Raw genomic sequence first — 20,285 nt, 5'->3', positions numbered from 1 at the left:
ATCTTCATGATATCCAGAAGCTATACTTATAATGTAACTCAAATCACATAAAAAAAGACAATCTAACCTGAGAGCAGGCTAGACTTCAAGATGTCTACCAGCTGATCTGGTAGGATAACTCCATCACACTAAAAAGTTTCAAGACACTCTGATTTGAGAAGAGTCTGGACTTTAAGATGTCTACCAGCTGAGCTGATAGGATAACTCAACCACACCAAAAAGGTTCAAGACACTCTGATCTGAGAGTAGGCTGGACTTTTAGATGTCTGCCAGCTGAGCTATTTGGATAACTCAACCACACCAAAAAGTTTTAAGGCACTCTGATTTGAGACCAGTCTGGACTTTGATATGTCTACCAGCTAAGCTGGTACGATAAGTAAATTATATCACAGAGGTTCAAGACAGTCTCATCTGAAAGCAGGCTGGGCTTTAAGATGTCTATCAGCTGAGCTGGTAGGATAACTCAATCACACCAGAAAGGTTTAAAGACACTTCGATCTGAGTCTAGTCTGGACTTTGAAGTATTTACCTTCTACGCTGTTAATATAACTCAATGACACCAGAAAGGTTTAAGACAATATTGCCGTTGCCAGCATGATGGAATGTCTGTTATGTAATCATCTGCTATTTTGCACTGGGCTACGCTGTAGTTGACACTTGCTGTTAGCCACTAATGCATTGTCAACTTTTAAAGAGTATTTGGTTTTCTCGTCTACCAACCTCATCCTTTAACATAGGAGCCCTCACTTCGTTCATAGCCTTGGATAGCCATACAGCAAAAATGTCAGTTGTTTCAGTTCATGAATTAGATCTTGATCCACTTTCCAGCTGTTGCCAAGTCTGTTGAAGTAATAAGCAATTCACTAATTTCTCCAAGGACTGAACTTTTGTGCTGAGCAGTAAAAAACAAAAGGATGTCTAAATAGCTATTTTGTAAATCATACTTACAGCTTACCCTATGATGTATTGTATTTAATGGCGATTATTTTTTAATATATTGCAACGAATTTTTTTGTGCGTCGATCATAGTAGTATGCAGAGATTGCATGTCTGATTCCAATCTACTGCAAAATATACATGAAATATCCAACAGTGATGACAGGAGGAAATAGGAGAACATCACTGGTTTCTGGCGAAGTAAGCTTCCACACAGTTCAAAGAAGACATAAATTAAAAAAAAAAAAAAAAAGCTATTAGCGTCATTGGATAAATTGTAAGTGCTTTCCTAAGTGAATTTGACCAGTAAAAACTGTATGTACAAACCTAAACAACATTAAAAAAGGCTTTAAGAAGGTTGGACAGATCTGTTACATTAACTAGTATGATGCCTATTTTGCAAAAGCCACTTGTTGGTGACAGAGTGACAGCTGTTATGAATTAAGTGTAACTGATATATAAAATTGTTCTGGGTAAACCTCCATAATCTATCAATAAAAAAGTATAATACCCTTTTAATCACTGTTCTCTGGAATTGATATGGAGTCACCCAAAGAAGTAAAATACCCTTCACAATTAGTGTTCCCAGACATTCAATTAAAAAAGTAAATTAACCCTCACAATCAATGTTTAAGAACTGATATGGAGTCAACCACAAAAGTAAAATAAAAAACTTGATTATGATGATGGAAAATTTGCGCATCACTTTCAGCATCCTACAAACTATCAGACAGTATATGTAAGGCATAATTTTAGATGATAGATGTGAGGAAAGCTTCACCCTTGTTAAATTTTCCACCAATGCCAAGATGGTGGGAAAGGGCAAACTACAGAGAAGTTAGTAATCATCTGTTGCTTTAAGTCGATTTCACATATAAAGTTAAGAGCACCATAGTTACTCAGACACCTGTCAGGTTTGAGGGGGTTATTGCTTGAAAATGCAGCAAGGCACCCTCTTTGAGATAGTCCTAAAAAGTTTACGTAGACTCAAAATATAGTATTTCAACCATTTATGTGATGAAATTGGTCTTATAAGGAACCAAATGTGTAGCAAAACTACTTGTAAATTAGGAGTTGTAATGTTTATATTTGTTTGATCATTGAGAATGTTTAGCTAACTGATTAGTATATGAATATAGGTCTATAGTAGAAGTTAAAGGAAAAAAATCATGTATGCCGTGAAATAGATTTTTTAAAATTTGCTTAAGAATTATTTGTCCTACCAAAGAATTAAGAAATGATCAAAAGGTTTAAGGAGGACTGCCCTTTTTGAAGAGATGTACAGGAATTTAGTGGAACCAAGTGTAACTAAAGCTTTTCGTATACAAGGAAGATATATGAAGAAGAAATTGAAGGTATAGTCTCAACACCCCAGACCAAAATCAAACTACTCCCTAGTTTATTTTGGGCAACAACAGAAATGTGGAATCAAAAACCAACATACCAACATTTGTTCATATATCATAAATATCTGAATGGTCAATTCCAATACATATGATTAATGATATTTATCACCCCTTTATTGAGCATGTCTTAATCTTTAACAGAAAATCTTGATTCTAAATTTGGAAAATTTTTCATTTCATTTAATTTATTTACTAATGTTAGTAGGTAATTGCTCAACTTGACAATATACAAAAGGGTAACCTTGCGAGCGCTTTTCCCGTCTTTCATCATATTTCTTTGTTATCCACAATGATAAGAAAATACTTAGATTAACCGAGATTAACTTTCATTAATTTTTTCCTGAGTAGAATACCATTATATAAAGTCTAGGGCTTCGTAAAAATGCAATACTTGTGAAACAATTCTATGTATATTTCCAAACACATAACCTATTAATCATAATCTTGTAAATATTCAAAAATTGGATCATCAGATAACCGAAAGTATAGGTCCATAGTATCGTGAATATCCCAAAGTGGTTGACAAGGACTTATAACATATTCATCTATGATTTCAACTGCCTCGCGAATAGCAAAGTAATCCTCCTGTGTTGGTGCCTGTGATGACTTAAGTCTCTCTGATATGCTTAAAGAATTTTCAAATGCCACCTTCACCTTATTTACTGTATTCCACCATTCATTTACTGCTAATTGCTTTGAATGTTCGTGTTCTTGACAGGAATAATCAAACTTACAGTTTTGACACTCAGCTGTTACACTACTTACAGGTCTTGAGCAATTTATACATTTGAAAAGCATTTCTTTTGGCAGCTTTGAATAAGTCGGCCATTTCTTCTGGCAAGCTTCACAATGACACGTAAACTGATAGACTTCCAAAAGACCCATTTGTCTTTCTTCTTCTTCCTGTTGATAAAATGTTTGACAATAACTCTCGGTAATTTCTTCTCCCGGTGCAATGCATCTCGATGCTCTGATGACTTGTGTTCGACCATAAATATAAGTTGTAGCTGATGGATCACATGAATGGTTCACAAGTGACAGCGTTGGGAACACTGCCGACCCTATGGTTATTCTGTTCAATGTGACAGGAGGTCCGGTACACTGCAATAAAGTAAACAATAAGAAAACAAATCTTAAGATTTTCTTTTGTAGCATAGAGTTAACCCATAAGAACAAAATCTTAAAACTTCTATTTATGAGGATCTGATTAACCTGTAAGAACAGAATCTTATAATCCTTCTTAGGATGACATAATTAAACTATAAAAACAAAATCCTAAAACTCTCTCTTGGAGCATATAGTCAACCTATAAGAACAAAACCTTAAAACCTTTTTGGGGGGCATTTGATTAACCTATAAGAATAAAATCTTAAAACCTTCTTTTGGGACATTTAATTTAACTATATGAACAAAATCTTAAATCCATTTTATGGAAGATATAATCAACCCATAAGAATAAAAATCTTACAACTTTCTTTTTGAACATATAGTTAACATATAAGAACCAAATTCTAATTATAATCAATTAGAGAATTTTTTTTTTTTCAAGAGGAAAAGTTTATTGCATAGCAAAAATTATCATTCTCTTATTCAACACTGCAAAACTTGGGTAAGACAAAATAATAGTTTTCAAAGTATAGAAGTACTTTCAGTCTATAAAAGTTCATACATTAATTAGCCAATTTACACTATAAGATTTTTTGCTGTTTCAATAGAGTCGTGAATGCAACGCTTATAAGATATCGAAATGAAAATAAAAAAATAAATTACTCGAGAGATTACTAGAGTACCATAAAGGGGTGAGATCATGGTGAGGGGTAGATGGAGATGATTCGAGCATGCTCTTCGCACTCCCCAAGAGAGATAAGTTCAGCAAACTTTCAACGGAGCTCCACAAGACACTAGAAGAGCTTGAAGACCCAGACCTACATGGCTGAAGACTATGAAGCGCAAAGAAGGAGATGACGAATAGAGAAGTATTGAATTAAAAGCCCAAGATAGAGACGACTGGTGAATTCTAACCGAGGCCTTTTGAGTTAGTAGGCGTAGGAGGAGATGATGATAATAATGCCATGCAAGTGTTTTTTTAATCTAAATGAATATTAGTAAGACTCAATGGAAAAGCAAAGTTGGATGTAGCAGTAGACTGAAATGGCGATTATGTATATAAGTTTTCTTTAATCTCTGTTTATGATGATTATACTGATCTTACTAAAAATAATCGAATATTGGAAATGTTGTAACATTTTAGTATTAGTTTTTTCTTACAAATTGTCTTGCATTCGTGGGTCCATTTTCTTAAAGGCAAGTTAGAATAATATTTCTCAAAACATTATCTCGTAAGAAAAAAAAAAAGACTACTGTTGCCTTCAAATACAAATCACGCAGTGATAATAAAACATTTACTTTAACCTACGAACGATTGACTTCATACCTGGAATTCAACCAGTTGGAATCCATTACACGAAATCTTCATAAGATTTGAGAACAATGTTTCTCCCATCAGCAGAAGGTCTTCTTTACCTGGATTAAAAGGATTGCCAAAGAAATCCACAAAGAAACGTTGACTTTGTTTGAGGAGATCTGTCAGTATGAAAGCAATAAGGCATTTGACATAGAGATCACCATTTGGACGTTTTTCTTTGTTTGTGACCAAATGGTAGATGGATTCATAGTCAACTGGACTGTAAACTCCCTCTTGGTTTGAACCCAATTCTTCTGAACGGCAAAGACTTTCTCGTTCTTGGAGGTCTTCAAGTGCAGTTTTCCATTTGATAAAGGAAGGATATTTCAGCAGTTTATAAACCATTGAAAAGACAGGCTTCAGAACCAGAATACTCAGCATGTTGAGGAGTGAGCATTCGAGCCAGTGGTCTCCAAAAACACCATTTTCCCGGCAGGTTTCACTGCAAAAAACTACCTGTTAAAAAAAGCAAATCAGCCAAACATTAGTTTCTTGTTTGTAGTAATAGATATTTCTGAAATCAGATATTCATTTCTTGTATGTAGTAATAGATATTTCTGAAATCAGACATTAGTTTCTTGTATACAGTAATAGATATTTCTGAAATCTGACATTATTTTCTTGTATGTAGTCATAGATATTTCTGAAATCAGACTTTAGTTTCTTGTATGTAGTAATAGATATTTCTGAAATCAGATATCAATTTCTTGTATGTAGTATTAAATATTTCTGAAATCAGATATTAATTTCTTGTATATAGTAATAGATATTTCTGAAATCAGACATTAGTTTCTTGTATGTAGTAATATATATTGCTGAAATCATATATTAATTTCTTGTATATAGTAATAGATATTTCTGAAATCAGACATTAGTTTCTTGTATGTAGTAATAGATATTTCTGAAATCATATATTAATTTCTTGTATATAGTAATAGATATTTCTGAAATCAGACATTAGTTTCTTGTATGTAGTAATAGATATTTCTGAAATCAGATATTAGTTTCTTGTATGTAGTAATAGATATTTCTGAAATTAGACTTTAGTTTCTTGTATGTAGTAATAGATATTTCTGAAATCAGACATTAGTTTCTTGTATGTAGTAATAGATATTTCTGAAATCAGACATTAGTTTCTTGTATGTAGTAATAGATATATCTGAAATCAGATATTAGTTTCTTGTATGTAGTAATAGATATGACGGAAATCTGACATTATTTTCTTATATGTAGTAATAGATATTTCTGAAATCATACATTAGTTTCTTGTTTGTAGTAATAGATATTTCTGAAATCAGACATTAGTTTCTTGTATGTAGTAATAGATATTTCTGAAATCAGACATTAGTTTCTTGTATGTAGTAATAGATATGACGGAAATCTAACATTATTTTCTTATATGTAGTAATAGATATTTCTGAAATCAGACATTAGTTTCTTGTATGTAGTAATAGATATTTCTGAAATCAGACATTAGTTTCTTGTATGTAGTAATAGATATTTCTGAAATCAGACATTAGTTTCTTGTATTTAGTGATAAATATGACGGATATCTGACATTATTTTCTTGTATGTAGTAATAGATAATCCTGAAATCAGACATTAGTTTCTTGTATGTAGTAATAGATATTTCTGAAATCAGACATTAGTTTCTTGTATGTAGTAATAGATATTTCTGAAATCAGACATTAGATTCTTGTATGTAGTAATAGATATTCCTGAAATCTGATATTATTTTCTTATATGTAGCAATAGATATTTCTGAAATCAGACATTAGTATCTTGTATGTAGTAATAGATATTTCTGAAATCCGATATTAGTTTCTTGTGTGTAGTCATAGATATTTCTGAAATCAGATATTAGTTTCTTGTATGTAGTCATAGATATTTCTGAAATCAGACATTAGTTTCTTGTGTGTAGTAATAGATATTTCTAAAATCAGATATTAGTTTCTTGTATGTAGTCATAGATATTCCTGAAATCAGACATTAGTTTCTTGTATGTAGTAATAGATATTTCTGAAATCAGATATTAGTTTCTTGTATGTAGTCATAGATATTTCTGAAATCAGACATTAGTTTCTTGTATGTAGAAATAGATATTTCTGAAATCAGATATTAGTTTCTTGTATGTGGTAATAGATATTTCTGAAATCAGATATTAGTTTCTTGTATGTAGTCATAGATATTTCTGAAATCAGACATTAGTTTCTTGTATGTAGTAATAGATATTTCTGAAATCAGATATTTGTTTCTTGTATATAGTCATAGATATTTCTGAAATCAGACTTTAGTTTCTTGTATGTAGTAATAGATATTTCTGAAAACAGATATTAATTTTTTGTATGTAGTAATAGATATTTTTGAAATCAGACATTAGTTTCTTTTATGTAGTAATAGATATTTCTGAATTCAGATATTAGTTTCTTGTATGTAGTCATAGATATTTCTGAAATCAGATATTAGTTTCTTGTATGTAGTCATAGATATTTCTGGAATCAGATATTAATTTCTTGTATGTAGTAATAGATATTTCTGAAATCAGATATTAATTTCTTGTATGTAGTAATAGATATTTCTGAAATCAGACATTAGTTTCTTTTATGTAGCAATATATATTTCTGAAATCAGACATTAGTTTCTTTTATGTAGTAATAGATATTTCTGAAATCAGACATTAGTTTCTTGTATGTAATAATAGATATTTCTGGAATCAGATATTAGTTTCTTGTATGTAGTCATAGATATTTCTGAAATCAGACTTTAGTTTCTTGTATGTAGTAATAGATATTTCTGAAAACAGATATTAATTTCTTGTATGTAGTAATAGATATTTCTGAAATCAGACATTAGTTTCTTGTATGTAGTAATAGATATTTCTGAAATCAGATATTAGTTTCTTGTATGTAGTCATAGATATTTCTGAAATCAGACATTAGTTTCTTGTATGTAGAAATGGATATTTCTGAAATCAGATATTAGTTTCTTGTATGTCGTAATAGATATTTCTGAAATCATATATTAGTTTCTTGTATGTAGTCATAGCTATTTCTGAAATCAGACATTAGTTTCTTGTATGTAGTAATAGATATTTCTGAAATCAGATATTAGTTTCTTGTATGTAGTCATAGATATTTCTGAAATCAAACTTTAGTTTCTTGTATGTAGTAATAGATATTTCTGAAAACAGATATTAATTTCTTGTATGTAGTAATAGATATTTCTGAAATCAGACATTAGTTTCTTTTATGTAGTAATAGATATTTCTGGATTCAGATATTAGTTTCTTGTATGTAGTCATAGATATTTCTAAAATCAGATATTAGTTCCTTGTATGTAGTCATAGATATTTCTGGAATCAGATATTAATTTCATGTATGTAGTAATAGATATTTCTGAAATCAGACATTAGTTTCTTGTATGTAGTAATAGATATTTCTGAAATCAGATATTAATTTCTTGTATGTAGTAATAGATACTTCTGAAATCAGACTTTAGTTTCTTGTATGTAGTATTAGATATTTCTGAAATCAGATATAAATTTCTTGTATGTAGTAATAGATATTTCTGAAACCAGACATTAGTTTCTTGTATGTAGTAATAGATATTTCTGAAATCAGACATTTGTTTTTTGTATGTAGTCATAGATATTTCTGAAAACAGACTTTAGTTTCTTGTATGTAGTAATAGATATTTCTGAAATCAGATATTAATTTCTTGTATGCAGTAATAGATATTTCTGAAATCAGACATTAGTTTCTTTTATGTAGTAATAGATATTTTTGAAATCAGATATCAGTTTCTTGTATGTAGTCATAGATATTTCTGAAATCAGATATTAGTTTCTTGTATGTAGTCATAGATATTTCTGGAATCAGATATTAATTTCTTGTATGTAGTAATAGATATTTCTGACATCAGACATTAGTTTCTTGTATGTAGTAATAGATATTTCTGAAATCAGATATTAATTTCTTGTATGTAGTAATAGATATTTCTGAAATCAGACTTTAGTTTCTTGTATGTAGTATTAGATATTTCTGAAATCAGATATAAATTTCTTGTATGTAGTAATAGATATTTCTGAAATCAGACATTAGTTTCTTGTATGTAGTAATAGATATTTCTGAAATCAGACATTAGTTTCTTGTATGTAGTCATAGATATTTCTGAAATCAGACTTTAGTTTCTTGTATGTAGTAATAGATATTTCTGAAATCAGATATTAATTTCTTGTATGCAGTAATAGATATTTCTGAAATCAGACATTAGTTTCTTTTATGTAGTCATAGATATTTCTGAAATCAGATATTAGTTTCTTGTATATAGTAATAGATATTTCAGAAATCAAACATTAGTTTCTTGTATGTAGTAATAGATATTTCTGAAATCAGATATTAACTTCTTGTATGTAATAATAGATATGTTTTAAATCAGACATTAGCTTCTTTTATGTAGTAATAGATATTTCTGAAATCAGATATTAGTTTCTTGTATGTAGTCATAGATATTTCTGAAATCAGACATTAGTTTCTTTTATGTAGTCATAGATATTTCTGAAATCAGATATTAGTTTCTTGTATGTAGTAATAGATATTTCAGAAATCAAACATTAGTTTCTTTTATGTAGTCATAGATATTTCTGAAATCAGATATTAATTTCTTGTATGTAGTAATAGATACTTCTGAAATCAGACTTTAGTTTCTTGTATGTAGTATTAGATATTTCTGAAATCAGATATAAATTTCTTGTATGTAGTAATAGATATTTCTGAAATCAGACATTAGTTTCTTGTATGTAGTAATAGATATTTCTGAAATCAGACATTAGTTTCTTGTATGTAGTCATAGATATTTCTGAAATCAGACTTTAGTTTCTTGTATGTAGTAATAGATATTTCTGAAATCAGATATTAATTTCTTGTATGCAGTAATAGATATTTCTGAAATCAGACATTAGTTTCTTTTATGTAGTCATAGATATTTCTGAAATCAGATATTAGTTTCTTGTATGTAGTAATAGATATTTCTGACATCAGACATTAGTTTCTTGTATGTAGTAATAGATATTTTTGAAATCAGATATTAATTTCTTGTATGTAGTAATAGATATTTCTGAAATCAGATATTAACTTCTTGTATGTAATAATAGATATTTTTGAAATCAGACATTAGTTTCTTTTATGTAGTAATAGATATTTCTAAAATCAGATATTAATTTCTTGTATGTAGTAATAGATATTTCAGAAATCAAACATTAGTTTCTTGTATGTAGTAATAGATATTTCTGAAATCAGATATTAACTTCTTGTATGTAATAATAGATATTTTTGAAATCAGACATTAGTTTCTTTTATGTAGTAATAGATATTTCTAAAATCAGATATTAATTTCTTATATGTAGTAATAGATATTTCAGAAATCACACAATAGTTTCTTGTATGTAGTAATAGATATTTCTGAAATCAGATATTAATTTCTTGTATGTAGTAATAGATATTTCTGAAATCAGACATTAGTTTCTTTTATGTAGTCATAGATATATCTGAAATCAGATATTAGTTTCTTGTATGTAGTCATAGATATTTCTGGAATCAGATATTAGTTTCTTGTATGTAGTAATAGATATTTCTGAAATCAGACATTAGTTTCTTGTATGTAGTCATAGATATTTCTGAAATCAGATATTAATTTCTTGTATGTAGTAATAGATATTTCTGAAATCAGACATTAGTTTCTTGTATGTAGTAATAGATATTTTTGAAATCAGATATTAATTTCTTGTATACAGTAATAGATATTTCTGAAATCAGATATTAGTTTCTTGTATGTAGTAATAGATATTTCTGAAATCAGATATTAATTTCTTTTATGTAGTAATAGATATTTCTGAAATCAGATATTAGTTTCTTGTATGTAGTCATAGATATTTCTGGAATCAGATATTAATATCTTGTATCTAGTAATAGATATTTCTGAAATCAGATATTAATTTCTTGTATGTAGTAATAGATATTGCTGAAATCAGATATTAATTTCTTGTATGTAGTAATAGATATTTCTGAAATCAGATATTAATTTCTTGTATGTAGTAATAGATATTTCTGAAATCAGATATTAACTTCTTGTATGTAATAATAGATATTTTTGAAATCAGACATTAGTTTCTTTTATGTAGTAATTGATATTTCTAAAATAAGATATTAATTTCTTGTATGTAGTGATAGATATTTCAGAAATCACACAATAGTTTCTTGTATGTAGTAATAGATATTTCTGAAATCAGATATTAGTTTCTTGTATGTAGTCATAGATATTTCTGAAATCAGATATTAGTTTCTTGTATGTAGTCATAGATATTTCTGAAATCAGACATTAGTTTCTTATATGTAGTCATAGATATATCTGAAATCAGATATTAGTTTCTTGTATGTAGTCATAGATATTTCTGGAATCAGACATTAGTTTCTTGTATGTAGTAATAGATATTTCTGAAATCAGACATTAGTTTCTTGTATGTAGTAATAGATATTTTTGAAATCAGATATTAGTTTCTTGTATGTAGTAATAGATATTTCTGAAATCAGATATTAATTTCTTGTATGTAGTAATCGATATTTCTGAAACCAGACTTTAGTTTCTTGTATGTAGTAATAGATATTTCTGAAATCAGATATTAGTTTCTTGTATGTAGTAATAGATATTTCTGGAATCAGATATTAATTTCTTGTATGTAGTCATAGATATTTCTGAAATCAGATATTAGTTTCTTGTATGTAGTAATAGATATTTCTGAAATCAGACATTAGTCTCTTGTATGTAGTAATAGATATTTCTGAAATCAGACTTTAGTTTCTTGTATGTAGTCATAGATATTTCTGAAATCACACTTTAGTTTCTTGTATGTAGTAATAGATATTTCTGAAATCAGATATTAATTTCTTGTATGTAGTAATAGATATTTCTGAAATCAGACATTAGTTTCTTTTATGTAGTAATAGATATTTCTGAAATCAGACATTAGTTTCTTGTATGTAGTCATAGATGTTTCTGAAATCAGATATTAGTTTCTTGTATGTAGTCATAGATATTTCTGGAATCAGATATAAATTTCTTGTATGTAGTAATAGATATTTTTGACATCAGACATTAGTTTCTTGTATGTAGTAATAGATATTTCAGAAATCAGATATTAATTTCTTGTATGTAGTAATAGATATTTCTGAAATCAGATATTAATTTCTTGTATGTAATAATTGATATTTCTGAAATCAGACATTAGTTTCTTGTATGTAGTAATAGATATTTCTGAAATCAGATATTAATTTCTTTTATGTAGTAATAGATATTTCTGAAATCAGACATTAGTTTCTAGTATGTAGTAATAGATATTTCTGAAATCAGATATTAATTTCTTGTATGTAGTAATAGATATTTCTGAAATCAGACATTAGTTTCTTTTATGTAGTAATAGATATTTCTGAAATCAGATATTAGTTTCTTGTATGTAGTAATAGATATTTCTGAAATCAGACATTAGTTTCTTGTATGTAGTAATAGATATTTCTGAAATCAAATATTAGTTTCTTGTATGTAGTCATAGATATTTCTGAAATCAGACATTAGTTTCTTGTATGTAGTAATAGATATTTCTGAAATCGGATATTAGTTTCTTGTTTGTAGTAATAGATATTTCTGAAATCAGACTTTAGTTTTTTGTATGTAGTAATAGATATTTCTGAAATCAGATATTAGTTCCTTGTATGTAGTCATAGATATTTCTGAAATCAGACTTTAGTTTCTTTTATGTAGTAATAGATATTTCTGAAATCAGACTTTAGTTTCTTGTATGTAGTAATAGATATTTCTGAAATCAGATATTAATTTCTTGTATGTAGTAATAGATATTTCTGAAATCAGATATTAGTTTCTTGTATGTAGTAATAGATATTTCCGAAATCAGACTTTATTTTCTTGTATGTAGTCATAGATATTTCTGAAATCAGATATTAGTTTCTTGTATGTAGTAATAGATATTTCTGAAATCAGATATTAATTTCTTGTATGATGTAGTAGATATTTCTGAAACCAGACTTTAGTTTCTTGTATGTAGTAATAGATATTTCTGAAATCAGATATTAGTTTCTTGTATGTAGTAATAGATATTTCTGAAATCAGATATTAATTTCTTGTATGTAGTAATAGACATTTCTGAAATCAGACATTAGTTTCTTGTATGTAGTAATAGATATTTCTGAAATCAGACTTTAGTTTCTTGTATGTAGCAATAGATATTTCTGAAATCAGACATTAGTTTCTTGTATGTAGTAATAGATATTTCTGAAATCAGACATTAGTTTCTTGTATGTGGTAATAAATATTTCTGAAATCAGACATTAGTTTCTTGTATGTAGTAATAGATATTTCTGAAATCAGACATTAGTTTCTTGTATGTAGTAATAGATATTTCTGAAATCAAATATTAGTTTCTTGTATGTAGTAATAGATATAACGGAAATCTGACATTATTTTCTTGTATGTAGTAATAGATATTTCTGAAATCAGACATTAGTTTCTTGTATGTGGTAATAGATATTTCTAAAATCAGACATTAGTTTCTTGTATGTAGTAATAGATATTTCTGAAATTAGACATTAGTTTCTTGTATGTAGTAATAGATATTACGGAAATCTGACATTATTTTCTTACATGTAGTAATCGATATTTCTGAAATCAGATATTAGTTTCTTGTATGTAGTAAAAGATATTTCTGAAATCAGATATTAGTTTCTTGTATGTAGTAATAGATATTTTTGAAATCAGATATTAGTTTCTTGTATATAGTAATAGATATTTCTGAAATCATACATTAGTTTCTTGTATGTAGTAATAGATATTTCTGAAATCAGATATTAGTTTCTTGTATGTAGTAATAGATATTTCTGAAATCAGATATCAGTTTCTTGTATGTCGTAATAGATATTTCTGAAATCAGATATTAGTTTCTTGTATGTAGTCATAGATATTTCTGAAATCTGATATTAGTTTCTTGTATGTAGTAAAAGATATTTCGGAAATCAGACATTAGTTTCTTGTATGTAGTAATAGATATTTTTGAAATCAGATATTAGTTTCTTGTATGTAGTCATAGATATTTCTGAAATCTGATATTAGTTTCTTTTATGTAGTAAAAGATATTTCGGAAATCAGACATTAGTTTCTTGTATGTAGTAATAGATATTTTTGAAATCAGATATTAGTTTCTTGTATATAGTAATAGATATTTCTGAAATCAGATATCAGTTTCTTGTATGTCGTAATAGATATTTCGGAAATCAGACATTAGTTTCTTGTATGTAGTCATAGATATTTCTGAAATCAGACATTAGTTTCTAGTATGTAGTAAAAGATATTTCTGAAACCAGATATTAGTTTCTTGTATGTAGTAATAGATATTTCTGATATCAGTATTTAGGTTCTTGTATGTAGTAATAGATATTTCTGAAATCAGATATTAGTTTCTTGTATGTAGTCATAGATATTTCTGAAATCAGACATTAGTTTCTTGTATGTAGTCATAGATATTTTTGAAATCAGATATTAGTTTCTTGTATACAGTAATAGATATTTCTGAAATCAGATATTAGTTTTATTGTATGTAGTAATAGATATTTCTGAAATCAGACTTTAGTTTTTTGTATGTAGTAATAGATATTTCTGAAATCAGACATTAGTTTCTTGTATGTAGTCATAGATATTTCTGAAATCAGACATTAGTTTCTAGTATGTAGTAAAAGATATTTCTGAAATCAGATATTAGTTTCTTGTATGTCGTAATAGATATTTCTGAAATCAGATATTAATTTCTTGTATGTAGTAATCGATATTTCTGAAATCAGACATTAGTTTCTTGTATGTAGTAATAGATATTTCTGAAATCAGATATTAGTTTCTTGTATGTAGTCATAGATATTTCTGAAATCAGACATTAGTTTCTTGTATGTAGTAATAGATATTTCTGAAATCAGATATTAGTTTCTTGTATGTAGTCATAGATATTTCTGAAATCTGATATTAGTTTCTTGTATGTAGTAATAGATATTTCTGAAATCGGATATTAGTTTCTTGTATGTCGTAATAGATATTTCTGAAATCGGATATTAGTTTCTTGTATGTCGTAATAGATATTTCTGAAATCAGATATTAGTTTCTTGTATGTAGTCATAGATATTTCTGAAATCTGATATTAGTTTCTTGTATGTAGTCATAGATATTTCTGAAATCGGATATTAGTTTCTTGTATGTAGTAATAGATATTTCTGAAATCAGATATTAGTTTCTTGTATGTAGTCATAGATATTTCTGAAATCTGATATTAGTTTCTTGTATGTAGTAATAGATATTTCTGAAATCGGATATTAGTTTCTTGTTTGTAGTAATAGATATTTCTGATATCAGTTTTTAGGTTCTTGTATGTAGTAATAGATATTTCTGAAATCTGATATTAGTTTCTTGTATGTAGTCATAGATATTTCTGAAATCAGACATTAGTTTCTTGTATGTAGTAATAGATATTTCTGAAATCAGATATTAGTTTCTTGTATGTAGTCATAGATATTTCTGAAATCAGACATTAGTTTCTTGTATGTAGTAATAGATATTTCTGAAATCAGATATTAGTTTCTTGTATGTAGTCATAGATATTTCTGAAATCTGATATTAGTTTCTTGTATGTAGTAATAGATATTTCTGAAATCGGATATTAGTTTCTTGTATGTCGTAATAGATATTTCTGAAATCGGATATTAGTTTCTTGTATGTCGTAATAGATATTTCTGAAATCAGATATTAGTTTCTTGTATGTAGTCATAGATATTTCTGAAATCAGACATTAGTTTCTTGTATGTAGTAATAGATATTTCTGAAATCAGATATTAGTTTCTTGTATGTAGTCATAGATATTTCTGAAATCTGATATTAGTTTCTTGTATGTAGTAATAGATATTTCTGAAATCGGATATTAGTTTCTTGTATGTCGTAATAGATATTTCTGAAATCGGATATTAGTTTCTTGTATGTCGTAATAGATATTTCTGAAATCAGATATTAGTTTCTTGTATGTAGTCATAGATATTTCTGAAATCTGATATTAGTTTCTTGTATGTAGTCATAGATATTTCTGAAATCGGATATTAGTTTCTTGTATGTCGTAATAGATATTTCTGAAATCGGATATTAGTTTCTTGTATGTCGTAATAGATATTTCTGAAATCAGATATTAGTTTCTTGTATGTAGTCATAGATATTTCTGAAATCAGACATTAGTTTCTTGTATGTAGTAATAGATATTTCTGAAATCAGACTTTAGTTTCTTGTATGCAGTAATAGATATTTCTGAAATCGGATATTAGTTTCTTGTATGTAGTCATAGATATTTCTGAAATCAGATATTAGTTTCTTGTATGTAGTCATAGATATTTCTGAAATCAGACATTAGTTTCTTGTATGTAGTAATAGATATTCCTGAAATCAGACATTAGTTTCTTGTATGTAGTAATAGATATTTCTGAAATCAGACATTAGTTTCTCGTATGTAGTAATAGATATTTCTGAAATCAGACTTAAGTTTCTTGTATGTAGTAATAGATATTCCTGAAATCAGACATTAGTTTCTTGTATGTAGTAATAGATATGACGGAAATCTGACATTATTTTCTTATATGTAGTAATAGCTATTTCTGAAATCAGACATTAGTTTCTTGTATGTAGTAATAGATATGACGGAAATCTGACATTATTTTCTTGTATGAAGTAATAGATATTACTGAAATCAGACATTAGTGTCTTGTATGTGGTAATATATATTACTGAAATCAAACATTAGTTTCTTGTATGTAATAATGGATAATACTGATGTTTCTTGTATATAGTAATAGTTATGAATAAAGCCAGATAATAGGTTTTTGTATTTAATAATATATATTTCTAAAACCCAGTCTACTTTTTTATAGAAACAGGATTGTATTTCGTGAGAAAGGTTCACTAAACACAAATATCAAAGAAACATATAATTGTGTTTTTTTTTAAAAGGGATATTGTAAAAAAAAAAAAAGTAGAAAAACACAGGAATATTTCAAATCATTCGTTTGATGTCTAGCAATGGAGAGATTCTTGTATCCAACTATACATTAAAATTTACTGTGATACCCAATGACACCACTTTTATTAACATTAAGAGACATAACCTTCATTTTTTCTGGAAGTAATAATCTTACCTCATAATAAATATCACCAACTTTTACATCTAAAAAGGCGCTCACATTAGTATCATATAATTATAGAACGATATTATTATATATTTACCAGTGAGCAATGCGGACATGGAACTGGAGTGAGGCAGAGCACCAAACAGGTATTGCAGTATGTAGCCATGTTCTCCCAGTCAAGACTGGTGCAGTAGCTTTGTTCTATAGCAATGAGGTCTCCTGAAAAAAATAAAAAAAATAAATAGATGTTTGTTTTCATAGTTCAGAATTTGAAAATGAATTATAGGGTGTATGTATGACGACGACCATGCCCCATAACTCCCCTTCTTTCAACCCGATCGTTAAGATTACGGCAGTCTCTGGGGGGAGGGTCGTAGGGGGTGCTACCACATTAGGTAAGTAGGTAAGGACACGGCTTGTAGGTTAGGTTAGGTGGGGAAGTTTAGGTTAGGTGGTGTTCTATGTACGGGGTAGGTCCTTGCCGTCGTTATAGAAACCTCCTAGATTATTGTTTTCTTCTAAAGTAAAGATTATTCTTTTACAAAGTTTTGACAAATTAAAAGATTGTGTATATTCTTTCGAGCATAAATGGAAAAGCTCTAAGGAGTTTTATATGATTAACATTTTTCCGCTATAACCATAGATCTCCATAGATTGATACAATTTTTAAAATTAGAAGTAAAAATGCCATGACTATCATTGATAAAGTTATCTTTTAGCTGATTACTAATTTTTAATGGTATAAAGAATTTACAAATCAAGTTTAGATTAATCTATTACACTGCAGTCATTTGGTCAGAACTTACAATAAAGCAGAGGTCCCCGAACTTTTTTTCTGTCATTTCCCCCTGTACCCAGTTTAACCATCTAGATTTCCCTTTCATGTATATAAGGGAGAGAGTAGTCGAAACACAGTTACTACTCATTATTTAATTTAAAAAAGATATATAAACATACTGATAAACATAGATACATCAACAACCAGCATACTCTCTCTCTCTCTCTCTCTCTCTCTCTCTCTCTCTCTCTCTCTCTCTCTCTCTCTCTCTCTCTCTCTCATAATGAGAAAATCCATATAATCTTTTTATCATTTCTAGTAGGCAGTGTAATTATTACCCTGCCCTGGTAGCTTCAAATCCACCCCACCCTAAAGTTAGGGAAATGCTGGGATAAAGGGTAAGACTAGAGGTTGAAATATCTAATTAAAATCAAGCTATCAGAGATAAGCCTTACCTGGACGAATATTTTTCACAGCAACTATGTGACGACCTTTATCAGGCGAGAATGCAGTTGTAACTGAACTGCTGAAAGAGGGCATAATGGGATTAGATTCATCAAGTTTTGGAAGTTTGTAGGAATAGTAAGGCAAGAGAATATGCTGTAAAATACTTCTACAATTTTCAGGCAGTGAACTGAATTTTAGCTTACATTGTTTCTGTTTGGCATCAATGCATTTTTGTCTCCTTTTCTCCAATTTATCCAGAGATGATTTTGGATATCCATGTGTTATAGCTAAGTTGATATCTTCCAGACACTTCTCATACAATTCCAGTTCAAACAATATGGCTGAGCGATTGGCATAACCCAGAGCTAATGCCGTTTCTTCTTCATTCTGGGGAAAGTTGTTATTGGGTTGATTTTCATTCTTAAATGTGGTTTCCTTATTAACATCTACTTTACTGTTGGCATGTGATTTGGAATGTGTTGACTTAGAATACTCAGGGTGCGGAGCATTCATAATACTCAAGTTATAATATTTGAGAGCGTTTTCAAAATCTCTCTGTTTATAAAACTTATTGCCTTCCATTCGCATCTTCTCGGCCTTTTCACTACACTTTGTGGACACTATCAGGGAGGGTGTCAAACATCGATGACTTTGTGGAACATCCCATAGAAGCCGAAACAACTCTTGTAAAGTCTTATCACCAGAAAACTGATCCATCAGCCAACCAAGTTTTTCAGGACCTATCTCGGCATGGAATGTATTCATTACTTGCTCTATGTCATTTGAAGCCATGACTACTCATTGGTTTGAATCTGAAAAACAAGTTTTTACATTTAACTAAAGAAAATGTTCATCTGTATGCAAAACTAATCTATCAGTTATTGCGAAATAGCATAAAAATATGTTTTCCTTTCTTAACAAATAAACACTTCGAATTACTAATCATAAAGCTATTTAGGGGCTAGGGTTTTGTAAAATAGAAGGTAGATCAAGTAAATTTTGAAAATTATAGGAAAGCTGCTTATACGGAACAAATTCTACATAACTTTAGCTCTCGTTGCTTTTATGAGACAAACTTTAGATACCTTTGGGTGTCATAGATAATCAGAAATTTTTTTTGAAAGCTATGCTAGATATTGTTGATGCCCACCCCTATAAAGAAAAAAAAAAAAATTGAAACTTCTAGACTTATAATTCATCGGTCGAACAAGACCTGTGGAATCTTGAGAAATCTCATTGAAAAATTATATAAAAACGATAGAAAAGTAGTTATGTACAAGCAAAACTTATACAAAAATGTGTTATATTTATAGAATATTTCTCTGAAATATAAAGTATAGAAACTTACTCTGCATAATTTCAAGTTATTTCTAAAACATACCTCTCTCTTGATTCAGATGAGAATAATTGAGAGTATGATAATGGCAAATTTAGCATAGTAGGGCTGAAAGAGGCCTTTCAGAAATATGAATAATGTACACATGTCTAAGATTCTATTTTCAGTGAAATGTTGAAAAGTCTATGAGAAGTAATGACTAAAAATTTCTTTCAGTAATAATAATAAAATCTAGGAAATTGGAGGAAACAAAGATGAGAGAATAGAGATTAGAATGCTAAGGTTGATTTGGAAAGTTATGAAATAAGAAAAGTGGTAGGAATAGTAAACATTACAGATGTAGTGAGAGTATCACGACTGAGATGGTGGGCACGAGTTGGGGATGGATGATGGGGAGGGAGTGAGGAGGGCTAGGAAAGAATTTGTTACAGGAAGGGAGAAGATCAAGAGGGAGGCAGAGAATTAGATGTTAAGGTAAGGTGAAGAATGATAGGAAGAGAAGAGGTTTTGTGGCATAGAGTGCCTTTAATAAGAGCCATAGGAGAGGAAACATCAGTGAACAGACGTTTTACTGTAGGGATAACTGTGGGAAAGAAGAAGAAAAAAATATAGGAAACAAGTGAGTAACCAAATAACGGTGAAATTCATTTGG

At 28.8% G+C, this 20,285-nt stretch overlaps 1 protein-coding gene across 2 annotated transcripts in view; it reads right to left on the bottom strand.

Moving 5' to 3' along the window:
* Positions 1 to 2,605: 2,605 nt before the first annotated feature.
* Positions 2,606 to 20,285, bottom strand: part of LOC137647010 (SET and MYND domain-containing protein 4-like) — a 27,611-nt gene continuing 9,931 nt past the window's right edge. For both annotated transcript variants that reach the window (XM_068380117.1, XM_068380116.1), the window contains 4 exons: positions 18,306 to 19,109; positions 17,170 to 17,291; positions 4,777 to 5,262; positions 2,606 to 3,443 (listed from right to left, as the gene is read on the bottom strand). In XM_068380117.1, the coding sequence (XP_068236218.1) occupies positions 2,775 to 3,443; positions 4,777 to 5,262; positions 17,170 to 17,291; positions 18,306 to 19,089 (2,061 nt within the window). In that variant the 5' untranslated portion in view covers positions 19,090 to 19,109 and the 3' untranslated portion in view covers positions 2,606 to 2,774. The remainder of the gene's footprint in view (positions 3,444 to 4,776; positions 5,263 to 17,169; positions 17,292 to 18,305; positions 19,110 to 20,285) is intronic.

The sequence above is a fragment of the Palaemon carinicauda genome, chromosome 9, assembly GCF_036898095.1.
Source record: "Palaemon carinicauda isolate YSFRI2023 chromosome 9, ASM3689809v2, whole genome shotgun sequence".
Taxonomy (NCBI): domain Eukaryota; kingdom Metazoa; phylum Arthropoda; class Malacostraca; order Decapoda; family Palaemonidae; genus Palaemon; species Palaemon carinicauda.
The sequence above is the reverse complement of the archived record's forward strand: the minus strand, read 5'-3'. Positions and strand labels throughout refer to the sequence as shown.